The sequence below is a fragment of the Callospermophilus lateralis genome, chromosome 1 (genome assembly GCF_048772815.1).
Source record: "Callospermophilus lateralis isolate mCalLat2 chromosome 1, mCalLat2.hap1, whole genome shotgun sequence".
In the NCBI taxonomy this organism is placed as follows: Eukaryota; Metazoa; Chordata; class Mammalia; order Rodentia; family Sciuridae; genus Callospermophilus; species Callospermophilus lateralis.
The window spans coordinates 116,031,098-116,044,340 of NC_135305.1; the positions used below are offsets into that span (position 1 = coordinate 116,031,098).

General features: G+C 41.3%; 1 protein-coding gene across 3 annotated transcripts in view; it reads right to left on the bottom strand.

Moving 5' to 3' along the window:
* Ttc28 (tetratricopeptide repeat domain 28) overlaps positions 1-13,243 on the bottom strand; it is a 583,480-nt gene that overhangs the window by 140,516 nt on the left and 429,721 nt on the right. For all 3 annotated transcript variants that reach the window (XM_076837226.2, XM_076837217.2, XM_076837237.2), the window contains one exon: positions 12,657-13,164. In XM_076837226.2, coding sequence (XP_076693341.2) covers positions 12,657-13,164 — 508 coding nt within the window. The remainder of the gene's footprint in view (positions 1-12,656; positions 13,165-13,243) is intronic.

Consider the following 13,243-nt stretch of genomic DNA (forward strand, 5'->3'; position numbering starts at 1 on the left):
AAAAAGAAAGGCATATTATTCCAAATCTAATTTGTTCTAGAATGTTTTAAAAAAAGAAATCTTTAATTAAAATATTAAATGTAATCAGAAAAGTATAAAATCATATGCACACAGTTCAATGAATTGTCCCAAAGTCAGGATAGCTATATAACTAGCCCTCAGATGGAGAAGCGGAACATTATCAGAGCCGTGAAGTGCATTTCTTTGACATCAAAGGCATCTACAGCCATGATCACACTGGTGGCTTACAGTCTCAAGAGTCTACACCTCTAACTGTACCTTTCTTCAAATAGAATTCTCCATGGAGGAGAACCCCAGAGGTGGTCTGAGAAATTGTTTGCTATATCACTTCCAAATGTCTATCAAAAAGACCTAATTTTGACACTCTACATTTTCTGCCCTTATTTCAAATTTCTGAAATCAGCCACAAGCAAATTCTTCCACAGTCACTCCAGCACAGTGAATCCCTTCAGGAAGGAACAAAAGACAAGAGCAGAGCCAGGTGATTCCAGAAGACCCCAGAGCTCCATGCAGTCATGTGGCATGGGTCCAGTGTGCAGCGTCCAGCACAGATGGCAGGACCTCGGGTCACATCTGTACTTGCCATAGCTGGCAGAGCAAAGAGCTACACAGGACCTGCCGCAGATGGAAAGACTTGGGGACAGGCAGGTGTGGGAGGGGCCAGTGCCAGGTGCGGGAGGCAGAAGCCAATGATTAACCTCATCTCGAGGCTCCCATGCTCCTGGTTGGTGCCAGGCAGCCCTGCTCCGGGACAAGGGCCACAGAAGAGGGGAAGAGGGCAGGGCAAGTCCCACTGTGGCAGGCAGTGCCCACCCCAGCCTGGGAAACCAATTGTGTTCAGCAGTCAATGTTCTTTTTGGAGCTCCCTCAAGTGTTCCTCTCCCAAGTCCTAACAGAACTGTTATCAATGCTCAGGACGGGGCTGCCTAATGGGAAACGCCCCCACGGGGGCCTGTGACTCATAAACCCATTCAGCCTCACATGTTCATAACCATTTGTGTAAAGAAGAAAAAACCTCCAAGCGCTAATTAGAAAGATAGAGCTGTTGTGTTTTCCTCCCGATCACCTTATCTTCTTTATTCAGTTCTTGAAGACTCAGCTATTAAAAGAAATTAAGTAATTCATCAAGCCCATTTCAATTACCTGCTGCTGATAACATCAGATTACAATTAGCATCTACAAATGAACCAAGTGCCAACTGCCAAGCTGAAACATAAGCTAATTTACTGCTCCGCTCTGCCTGCTGGAGACACAACCCAGGGACCTGGCAGCAGGCATCCACTTCATTATCCCAACGACGGTTCTGCAGCCTCTCCCGCCACAGTCCAAGTGCAGCTCGGACCAAGATTTACTGCCCCGTCTGCCTCTGCTCCCATGTTTACAGACGCTCTGTATCTGTAAGCAAATCACAGCCCCCTTTTAAACAGCAATGTCTAGACAAGCCGGGTGACAAATCTTGACCTAAAGGAGCGAGTAAATATTATTAATATTTATTAGGCACTGATAGGTGTGGGGCCCGGCACAGGATGTGCGTGTCATAACCTTAATGAGGGTCTGAATCATTTTCTGCGAGTCCTCTGGTGCTTGATCAGAAAAATCTCCCGCTCTGTTGATGCTCTCCATTTCTCATTTCTCCTTTTTTAACAGGGAAAGAACATTCTTGTTCCTTTCTTTTAGATGCCTAGAAACATCTGTTTTAGGCTCTGCCACATATTAATTTTTCTATATTTACATTTTTTTCCTTCCCATGCTTTGGGTAAAAATCAGAGGTGTGTGATTTGGCTTCCCAGATCAGGGGCATTATTAGACTTGGACAATCTGTGTGGTCCCGTCCATGCTTCTCAAACAGAATTAATGACACAATAAATGTGCAAAGTCCAGAGGGAGCCTGTGACCTGCGAGAGAAGAGAGTGAGCAGACCTGTGGGTGGACCCTCCCTCTGTGGCTCTGACCTACGGCAAAGCTTTGTGGTGAGGAGTCAATGAAATGCTTGCAAGAACCTAGTTCAATGCAAGGGATCACAGAACAGTCTCCTTGGGAAAAGGAATGTGGATGGTGGCTATTCTCTTCCTGCAGGTGGGTGTGAGCGTGGGGTGGCAGAAGAAGCCCCTTTGGCTTTTAGCCCTGGGCCAGGTAATCGTGGAATGGCTCCCACTCGGATCTGCATTTCAGTGGGAATGTTCTCATGGGAAGATTCGTGGACATGGAATCAGAACCGGTCCCAACTCTGCCTCAGTCTCTATGATCTTAGGTAAGCCACAGATGTCCCTGGATCTTGGGATCCTCATCAGTGAATTGGAAAATAGAGTTTGCCTCTGAGGGTTCCTGGGGGCACAGACAAGTGCTGTAAAACACAAATGCCACGGATTTGCATGACGATACCAAGAACCTGTATGTGAGTTCTCACACACCTTTGAACATCTTGAAATGTCATTTCGAATATGACCCTGTGTGTCATTCTGAGAATCTCCAAAGGAAAATATTCCATTACTGTAAATTAATTATTCCTGTTAATTACAAATATTTTACTTGTAAAGCTTGTCTCTTTCTGTTAAAAAAGACCAATATACAAAAATTGAAAGGTAAAACATGTAAAAGAAAGTGGTTACTATATTACAGAAAATTCTTCTAAAATTTATTGTAAGATTTTCAGGAATACCAAGTTTCAGGTGTGTTCTCAGTAAAGATTTCATCCATAAAATATAGTGAGGGATAACTAAGGTGTAATATGGGTGGGTACTTTGTAGTTAATATGTAACATTATTCTACCTGACCTTGGGAATTCAGAATTTTCTGATTTAGACAGCCAGTAATTTTTAATAATATGGTTTCTTTGATTTTTTTTTTTGGTAGTACTTGGGTTGAATCCACAACCTCAAACTAGGCATGCACTCTGCCACTGAGTTATACCCCGGCCCTTCTTATTTTTATTTTGAGGCAGGATCTCACTAGGTTGCCTTGAATTTGCGATCCTTCTGCCTCAGCCCCCTGAGTAGTTGGATGACTGGTCATATCCAGCATAATGTGACTTTTATAAAAGTTTTTCTGGGTCTGGGGTTATAGCTCTGTGGTAGAGTGCTTGCTCACACATGAGAGGCACTGGGTGTGATTCTCAGGACCACATAAAAATAAATAAAATAAATAAAGTAAAGATATTGTCCCTATTTAAAAAAAATCTTTAAAAAATGTTATCCCAGTAATTTTTCTTAAATCCTGGAATTAAAACAGCTGAGAGCCACCAGGAATAGTGACTGTAGTTGAGGTAAGAGGAAGGACACACCTACCACAGCCCGCCACCAACCCTTCCCTCCAACACACACCTCCCAAGACTAAAACACAGCAAAAGAGGCCAAACATCATTGTATGAGATCTTAATGAGTTTTTAAGCCTACATGGGCTTTGATTTTCTCGTATGTAAAAATCAATTAATATTCTTGACCTTATAAGTTTGTGAGGAAGACTAAATATGAAAATGAATATAAACACGTGACCCGGAGCAGGTTTCAACACATATTTGTTGAATGGAAACCAAAAGCTCCATGGGGCAGGAGCTATGCTGGTTTTTCCACTAAATAGCACATGCCTGTCACGTAACGAATGCTCAACCTTATACGAGTAAATCAGGACGGTTGTTGTGAAACCCTCCATCATTTTCCACAGTTAACTGGATACTTGACCTCCTCATATGTGAGATAAGCAGTGGTCTCCTTATGGCAGAGTTGAAAGATGTTCTGACACTGTGCCTCCCTCATATTTGATCTTCTATAAGACACAACCCGAGACCGACGTGTGTGGCAAGTGAATCCTGAAAGGGCTCACCTTTGCATCTATCCAGGTGCTCAGGAGCAACTAGGTGGTCACCTGGGGTGAGTGGGGGAGGGGAGAGGGAGGAAGAGACAAGAGAGGCGGAGACCAAAGGACCGAGCCACCCTCTCGATCACGTCTCCTCTTGCTTTCCTAACTGCAACTCACCCCGCAGTGAGATCAAGGTGATCCTGCTGGACCCAGTAAGGGAGAAGATGTGACCCGGAGTCAACTGAAAACAGGGAAGAAATCAATGAGGACCTTGGATACTATGTCACGATGGCATGGCAGGGTGGGTAATGTCTCCCTGCAGCACGTCCACGTCCTGATTTCCAGAACCTGTGACGGTCACCTTACATGGCAAAAGGGACTCTGCAGGTGTAATTAAGTTAAGGACTTGAGACAGGGAGACTTCCTGGCCTTTCCAGTGGCCTGATGTGAGCACAGAAGTCCTTATTGGAGGGATGTAGAGGGTGAGGGTGGGAGAGAGGGTGATGTGAGGCAGAAGCAGAGACTGGAGTGGTGCCTCTGGAGAGGAGGAGGGTGACCACCAAACAGAGAAAAAGGCAAAGAAACAACAGATTCTCTCCTGGACCCTGCAGATAAGCCAGCCCTGCCAACTTGACTTCTGCTCAGTGAAACTGACTTTAGACTCCTGACCTCCAAGAGCTAATAACCTTGCATTGTTTTAAGCCACCAAGTCTATGGCATTTTGTTACAGCAGCAACAGGAAACTATACAGATGGCTACAGGATGGAGCATTGGTTTGGATTCACTACTGTTGACAGATCAGCATGAGAATCAGATGGAGTATCTACCAGGTAGTTGGAAATGTGAAATGATACTCAGGCAGGAAGGAGGTCAGAGCTGGGGAGTATGGATTAGGAACAATATGTACCAATGCAGCCGTCAAGAGTTGATAAGGGGAGAGACAGAGAGAACAGGAAAGAATCCAGGAACAAACCCCAGGACTCCCATGTTCAGCAAGTAGCAATATGATGGGAAAGGGCCAAGAAGCAACGTCAGGAGTCTGGATGACATGGGGGCCTGAGAGAAGGTGGAAAAAAGCACACTCAGAAAAGCACCGTGATCCACATTTCGAAAAAGGAACAAGCTGCACACACCCGCGACTGTGCTGACACTGTGTAAGAACACAGCCAACTGGTCTGGAAAGACTCCAACCAGATTGTAACCGTAGTTAACTCTGAGGAGTGGGACAGAGAAGAACAGTCACATGAGGGGATAAGTTTCCTTTTATGCATTATTGTACTAGTAGAATATTTCTTCACAAGAGTAAGTACCACATTTGTAACTTCAAAATATCATTCTTTCTTTTTTTTTTTTTAAAGGGGCAAGAAAAAACAATGAAAAAGATGTAAAAAGAAAATCAGGACAGTGGCGCTTCCCAGAAACCTAGAGAGCTGGGAACTTCAAGGCCAAGGTAGCAGGGCATTCCAAAGACTGTCTGCTGACAAGGCACGTGAAAAGCATCAGAACACCTTTCACCTCTGCCACAAGGAGAGGCTGCTTATCTCTGTCAGGTACAAGGATGCAAATCAAATTGCCATGGTCAAAACTGAATAGGGGGAGCTGGGCACCGTGGTGCATGCTTGTAATCCCAGCAGCTCGGAGGCTGAGGCAAGAGGATCGTGAGTTCAAAGCCAGCCTCAGCAGTAAGGCAGCAAGACCCCGTCTCTAAAAAAAAGGGGGGGGGCTGGAGAATGTGGCTCCATACCAAACAAGCAAACAAACAACAACAACAACAAAATCAGAACAACAAAAAGCAAACCAAAAGATTAGGTGAGGTTTGGCTTCAATGGAGTGGCACTCCTCCATTCAGACCAATGTGAGCCTGGAGTGATGGGAAGAGAGTCCCGCGGGTGCTCGAGAGCAAGCAGAGCAGCCAGAGGTCCCAGAGAGGTGGGGACCGACCCACTGAAGATGGCAGCGGCCACCTTTCAAACGCCAGAGAACATTTTTAATGCACTTTTTTTCCTTTTTTGCATCAAAGCTAGCACCTGGTGCAAAATGAGGATATGTTCTACCACTGAGCTCACCAGCCCAGAGGATATGTTAAATAAAATTAAGTTTTATTTTTATTTTTTGCCAGTGGGCAGGCCCCAAATAGTACCATATGGTGAGGCTAAAATTCTGGTAGAAACACATAGTTTATCAACTTGAAAAATCAGAGGGGGAAAATATCCCAAAGACGGGAAAGAGCCCTGAATCCTGAGTATGAACTCTTCCCTTATCTCTTTCTCTAACCCCTAAAACACATATGTGCAAGGCAGAGTCTAAGCAGCCAATTTAAGGCTAAATGATCCAAAGAAAGATTTCCGCAGTCACCACCATAGGGAAGCCTGATTTGGGAGGTCAAATTCAGCCAAGTTAACTGCTTGATAAAACAACAACAAATCAACATTATTACGAGAGATCTGAATCCAATTTCTCTATAAAACATCATTCAGACATTTCAGATATGATCCTATATTACTGGGCATACAGAGAAACATTAGAAAGTCACTAATACTCAGAACAAAAGGTGATCTACCTATAACTCTGCAACTATACTAAAAATCATTGAATTATACACTTTAAATTGTGTGGCATGTAGATTATATCTCAGTCAAGCTGTTACGAAAAGGAAAAAAAAAAAGACAGAATCAATAGGGTCTAACCCTGAGATGACCTGCATGGATTCAGCAGACAAGGTTTTAACAGCAGCTGTCATAACTAGACTCACCATTTGAAGGAAAAAACACAAGAGTAAACACACAAATCCCAGCCGAAAAAACTGAAATGTCAATGAAAAGTACCAAGTGGAATTCTTCAGCTAAAAATAAAGTATATGACTAAGGAAATTCACCTGTGTAATAAGGAATTAATCTTGCTCAAAGAGAGGTCTGGACTTTGTGTCTGGCAAAGCCCTTGGAATCCTCCTACCTAAGAACAGTGTCACTGTTTATCAGAGAGCACTGGTCATGTGGATGGTCTGGGCTACTGATGTGATTTCTTGTGGGGCCTTTGGTCATATGGTATCAGCTCAGCCTCCAGAGGGGCTGGAAACTGAGGTCACCCATGCAGGTAACCAACTACATCTATGTGAGCAAGGTCCAGTAAAAACTAATACTAAGGTCTGAGTGAGTTTCAGGCTGGCAAATACCCTGTGCAGGCCAGAGAAACTCATTTGGACCTTCTACTCTCTTATCACGAGTAGAACAGCTTTCAGTGATTTCTATGAGTCCTTCTAGTGAAGTTTTGAAATTAAGGGTGGTCTCAGGGACCCCTAACCTTGCAGTTGATAGCAGAGTGAGGATGATTTAGGGAATCCCTAAACTCTGCATCACTGGTTTTAACAGCAGACTGGAGATGGCTAAAGAGCTAGTGAACTTTAAGGTAGATCACATAATTTTCCAAACTGAAGAAAAGATTAAAAACATGAAGAAAACCTTAGTAGCATATGGGACAATATTAAAAGATCTAAAATATATGTAAATTCTTATAATACAGGAGAGAGGGGATGGGCCAGAAACAGATACTTGAAATAACAATAGGTAAAAATTCCTAAGTTTGGTAAAAGTTATACATCTGCAGATTCAAAAGCTTAAATAATGAGAAAAAGGAAAAAGACACACACAGAAAAGCCACATTTGGGCACATCATAGTCAAACTGCTGAAGAACCCAATTTAGAGGAAATTTTGAAAAAATCATGAAAAAAGGGCACATGACATATAGAATATGAAAATCTACTGAGTTCTTGTAAGAATAGATATTATGATTGCTGTATGTATATAGGTGACTCTATGACCAGTGTGATTTTGCAATCTGTATAATTAGAAAAATGAGAAATTATACCCCAATGATTCAAATGTATGAATCAGCAAGATCATTGTAATGTCATGTGTAGCTAATAAAAAGATTAAAAAAAAGAAACAATAGAAATCAAAAAACATTAGACAGGGGCTGGGGCTTGGGCTCAGTGGCAGAGCACTTGCCTCGAACATGTGAGGCACTGAGTTCGATCCTCAGCACCACATACAAAGAAATCAACAAAATAAAGATAAAAAAAAAACAACATTAGACAGACAACTTTAAAGGGCTAAAAGAAAGATTTAAAAACATATCAACCTAGAATTCTATATCCAGCACAGTTATCCTTAAAAAATGAAGAGGAAACCAAGACATTTTAAGGTCAAACCAGAAAACCACTAGTAAGATAACAAACATAAATCCAACAATACCAATAATTATGTTAAATATTAAATAAAAGAGATTCTCCAATTAAAAGGCCCAAACCCACTATGAAGAAGGCAATGATACATTGTCTGTAGTTGACAAACATTAAATAAATAAATAAATCCAACAAAAAGGCAGCGCACTCACTGGCGACAAGCACCACGAGATATGCCCAGTGTGCTCTTCAGGCTGAAGGGAATGAGAGCAGATGGAAACTCCGATCTTTAGGATAAATGTGAGCAGTAGAAATGGGGGAACAGTTGGTAAATATAAAATGTCATGTCCCCTCTTAATTCATTAAAATGTCTTTCTTAAAATACAAATATAACAAGGTCCTGTGGATTTAATAAGAATGTGGGTATAGTAACATAAGTGTGACAACTGCAGTATTAAGTCCAGGGTGGACTCAGATGGTTGCAAGAAACACGTCACAGAAAGTGCAATACTGTTAGCTCAAGGGAGACTAAAAAGTCAGTGGTAGAGGATGTGCTCTTTAGAGCAACCACTACAAAATATTGCAAAGAAACAGAGTTAAAAAAGCAAATAGATAAAATCTAAAAGGTTAAATTAACCCATGTAAAGCAGAAAAGCAACAAAAGATCAAAACATTAATGGGAAAACCAGAGTAAGAAAACAAACATAAATCCAACAATACTAATAATTATGTTAAATATTAAATGAAAGAGATTCACCAATTATAAGGCTCAAACCAACTATGGAGAAGTATATATCAATATACAGACAACTATACATTGTCTGCACTTGACAAATATTAAATAAAAAACAGAAATAAAAGGCAAATGGATGGAAAAAGATAAACTATAGAAATAATAAGCCTAAGAATATGGGAATGGGCACATCAGTATGAGATGAAGTAGTCTTCCAGATAAAAGGATATTATCAAAGATCAAAAAGTCATTTCATAATCATTAAGGGGACAATATGTCAGGAAGACAAACTGATCATTAATGAATATTAGCTCAATAAGAGAGCTTCAAAATTCAAGAAGCAAGCTTTTGCTGAATTGTTTCATCTTCATTTTTAAAGGACAGTTTTGCTGGACATAGAATTCTAGGTTGAGGAAACAGATAAATCCACAATAATATGCAGAGGTTTTTAACAACCCCCTTCTGAATAATTTTCGAAAAAAGATTTTAAAAATCACTACAAAACAGGGCGTGGTGGCACATGCCTATAAATCCAGAGACTCTGGAGGCTAAGGCAGGAGGATAGTGAGTTCAAAGCCAGCCTCAGCAATGGTGAGGTGCTAAGTAACTCAGTGAGACCCTGTCTCTAAATAAAATATAAAACAGGGGTGGGGATGTGGCTCAGTGGTTGAGTGATCCTGAGTTCAATCCCCAGTACCCACCCTCCCACACACAATGAAACAGACATGATCTGAACAATACTATCAACTAACTTGACCCATTGGATACTTAAAGATTACATTGAAATCCTAAAATATACTGCCTGGCCATAATAAAATTAAACTAAAATAACAATACAGTATCTAGGAAAACCTCAATTTAAAAAAATTTGTTTTGGTGCAGTGCTGGGGATTAAACCAAGAGCTTTACACATGCTTGACCAGTGCCTACCACTGAGCTACACTCCAAACCCCAAATATTCTAAAGTTAAACAATACTTCATGAGTCAAAAAGAAATCATAAATAACTTTATAAAATTTTTAAAGCAAAATTAAGTGAAAACATATTTTAAAAGGTATGGGAGCTGGATGTGGTAGTACACTTCTGTAATTCCAGCGGCTCAGGAGGCGTACACAGGAGGATTGGAAATTCAAAGCCAACCTCAGGAATTAGTGAGGCCATAAGCAACTGAGTAAGATCCTGTCTCAAAAATTTAAAAAGTGAAAAATGGATGGGGATGTGACTCAGTGGTTAAGTGCCCCTGGGTTAAATTGAGAGAGAGAGAAAAAAAAGAGGGAGAGGAAGAAAGGAAGGAAGGAAGAAGGGAGGAAATGAGAGAGGAAGGGAGGGAGGGAGGGAGGGAGGAAAGGGGTATAGATGTAGTAAAAATTTTCTTAGAGCATTACAATTATACTGAGTAGTTGGGTTCAGTGTGACAACGCCATACGTATATGGAATTTGATTTCCTCCATTTCAGTCCTGGTTCCCATCTTTTCCACCTCTTCCCTCCCCCATTCTCCTTCTTCTACTCTATCGATCTTCCTTTATTTATTTATATATACATATTTATATATACATAAAGGTGGAATTCTCTGTGCCATATTTATATAAGGCATGATTTTATTAAATTCACTCCATATTTCTAGAGGAAAATTCACATGTTTAAGTGATTGTATTAGAAGAAGGTTTGCCCTTAGGTAGCTAAAAAAAGAACTCAAAGTAGAATGAAGAAAACAATAAGCAGGGGCTGGGGATGTGGCTCAAGCGGTAGCACGCTCGCCTGGCATGCTTGCGGCCCAGGTTCGATCCTCAGCACCACATACAAACAAAGATGTTGTGTCTACCGAAAACTAAAAAAAAACAAATAAATATTACAAAAATTCTCTCTCTTTCTCTCTCTATCTATGAAAATAAAGAAAACAATAAGCAGATAAACAATAGGGAAAAACTGACAAAATCTAAAGTTGGTTCCTTTTAAAAGTCAAGAGAATTGATAAATTTTTAGTCAGAATGATTCAGGAAAGTGGAGGGGGGCCATACAACACAAACTCCTAATATCAGTAATAAGGGAGGAATATCTCTAGACAAGCTTCAACATTAAAGTAATAATGAGATATTAAGAACAACATTAGGCCAATAATTTCAACAATTTAGATGAAGTGAACAAAGTTTTTGAAAAAAATACAACTTATCAAACTGACACAAGATGAAAAGGAAAACATTGATAGTCTAATACGTGTAACTTTCTCACCTCTAGGTTCCAAGCCCTCTACTCTATCCTGCCATCACTGCTTGACTCATTTTGATCCCCATATTCACAACTTGCACAATTCTGTTCACGAACATACCCCCTGTCTCTTTTTCATGCCAATCTTCTATTACCCTGCAGCACATTCCTGAATTCTAATCATGGTACCATCTCTCAGATATGCAAATCTGCTACAACTCATACCTTCTTTCACTTGTCCCTTGGCATCAATGCCATTCTATTCCTGGCCAAATCTTGCCTGTGCTTCAGGGTCCACCTGGATGTAATCCCCCGTAGGAAGTTCTCATTTTTGAGGCTATTCCCAGCCCTCAGGGTCTCCCTTCTAGGAATTCCATGGCAACAAATCACTATCATTGTTTTTGAGGGAGGACTTTGTTGTCCTGCATATTTGTCTCATTTTTCTAACTAAATTATTAGCTCTTTAAAGATAACAATTTTTTAAAAAAGTTCTCTGTCCCTTAAAGCACATATTAAGCATTCAATAAATATTTGTAAAATATTTGCAAAAAACTGTTGAATGGATATATAAAGTCAAGATCCTATTTCTGTGGCTCTTGTCAGACTCTCATACCATCTGTAAGGCTTTTGCCAACAACTAGCCAAAAAACATATGATTAAAATAAGTAGAGGTAAAGAGAGGGAGAAGTAGTGAGTGATCAAATTACAAGAAGAGATGGGGATGCTTGGTTTCAGCAAGCATAATAAATAAAATGGGGCTGAGTTTCACATCCTGCTGCCACCAGTATCTGATAGGCATGCACTGATACCATCAAGTCATTTTCTCCTTGTCTTAGCCCCACCCTGAATCCTTGTGGGCACAGAATGAACCAGGGGCTCCAGACAGCTTATACTTCCAAGCACATCTGTACGTGCCATTCATTATATACCCACATGTGTTTGGATAACAAGAGACATAACAATATCTTCTAAAAACCAGTTACCAATTACTGATGGTCTCTTACCACTACATATAAACTATCTTAAATTGTAAATGTCTTTACTGTAACCAAGTACTAGCAAAATGGTGACTGCAAACCTATGTCTTTTAATCTTTCACAAAAATAATTTTGCATTATACTAAAATTAACAATAGCTTTTATGAATACAGATAATTTTGAGTAAAAATACATTTTCTGTGGGGTTAGGTAAAGAAATTCCTATAAGCAAAAATTCCCTCCAGTTCTCTCGCACTGATCACTTCCTAATAGCATCTCTTTCATTTAAATCAAAATAGCTTATATCATCTTCATTTCCCCTTCTCTCTAATTAGATGAATCTGGTTGTTCTTCTTGCTAGACAGATTAAAAGGTTGGGGTGAGGACTGGGGTTGTGGCTTAGTGGCAGAGAGCTTGCCTAGCATGTGTGAGGCACTGGCTTCGATTCTCAGCACCGAATGTAGATATAAAATAAAATGAATAAAATAAAATCAGCAACTAATAAAAATATTTTTTAAGAAAGGTTGGGGTGTTTTGTTTTCCTAGTATTTCATAGTTCAATCCTCAGAGCAGAATGACGTCAGGAAAGGTGGGGTGGTTTAGAGGAAGCAGGCTCCAGGGGAACCTATCTCAAGGAGAGAAGCGCACACAGTGGGGAGAATCCTATAAGAGACAGTGGGCTGCTCCAGTTATTTCTAGCCCATGACATCGACCCAGGGTCTTGCAAACAACCCTCTCCTTACCCAGATTGGAGGAGGCGCGCCCCTCTGCTGCCCGATCCTTGAGGTCCTCAGCTATGCCCAGCTGCTGCTCGTGGTACTGTTTCGCTCTTTCCAAATCCTGCATGCACCTGGCGGCGTGGCCCAGGCCTGCGTAGGCCCGCATCTCGATGGCCTTCTCCATCAGCTCCTGCGCCAGCTCCAGCACGTAGTTGTGGTAGGACATGGCCTTGTCGAAGTTCCTGCGGTAATGGTAGGCGCTGCCCAGGTTGCTGTAGGCCCGGGCCTCTTCCCGCTTGTTCCCCAGCTCCTTGGCTATCTTCAGGTGCTGCTCGTGGCACTGCACGGCGTTCTCAAAGTCGCCCATGGCAATATACACAGCTCCCATGTTGCCAAGTTCTCGGGCTTCGGAAAGCTCGTCTTTGGATTGCTTGGCGAGAAGAACACACTGTTTGTGACTGGCCAGTGCATTGGGGTAGTCTCCGATGGCTGTGTACACGTGGCCCAGACTGCTCAGGGCTGACGAAGCTGCCTGGAGAGAAAGGATAAGGCAGAGAAATGAAAGCACATCAGAAAATGGCTTTGGTTTGTTTCAGCAGATAAAATTTCAC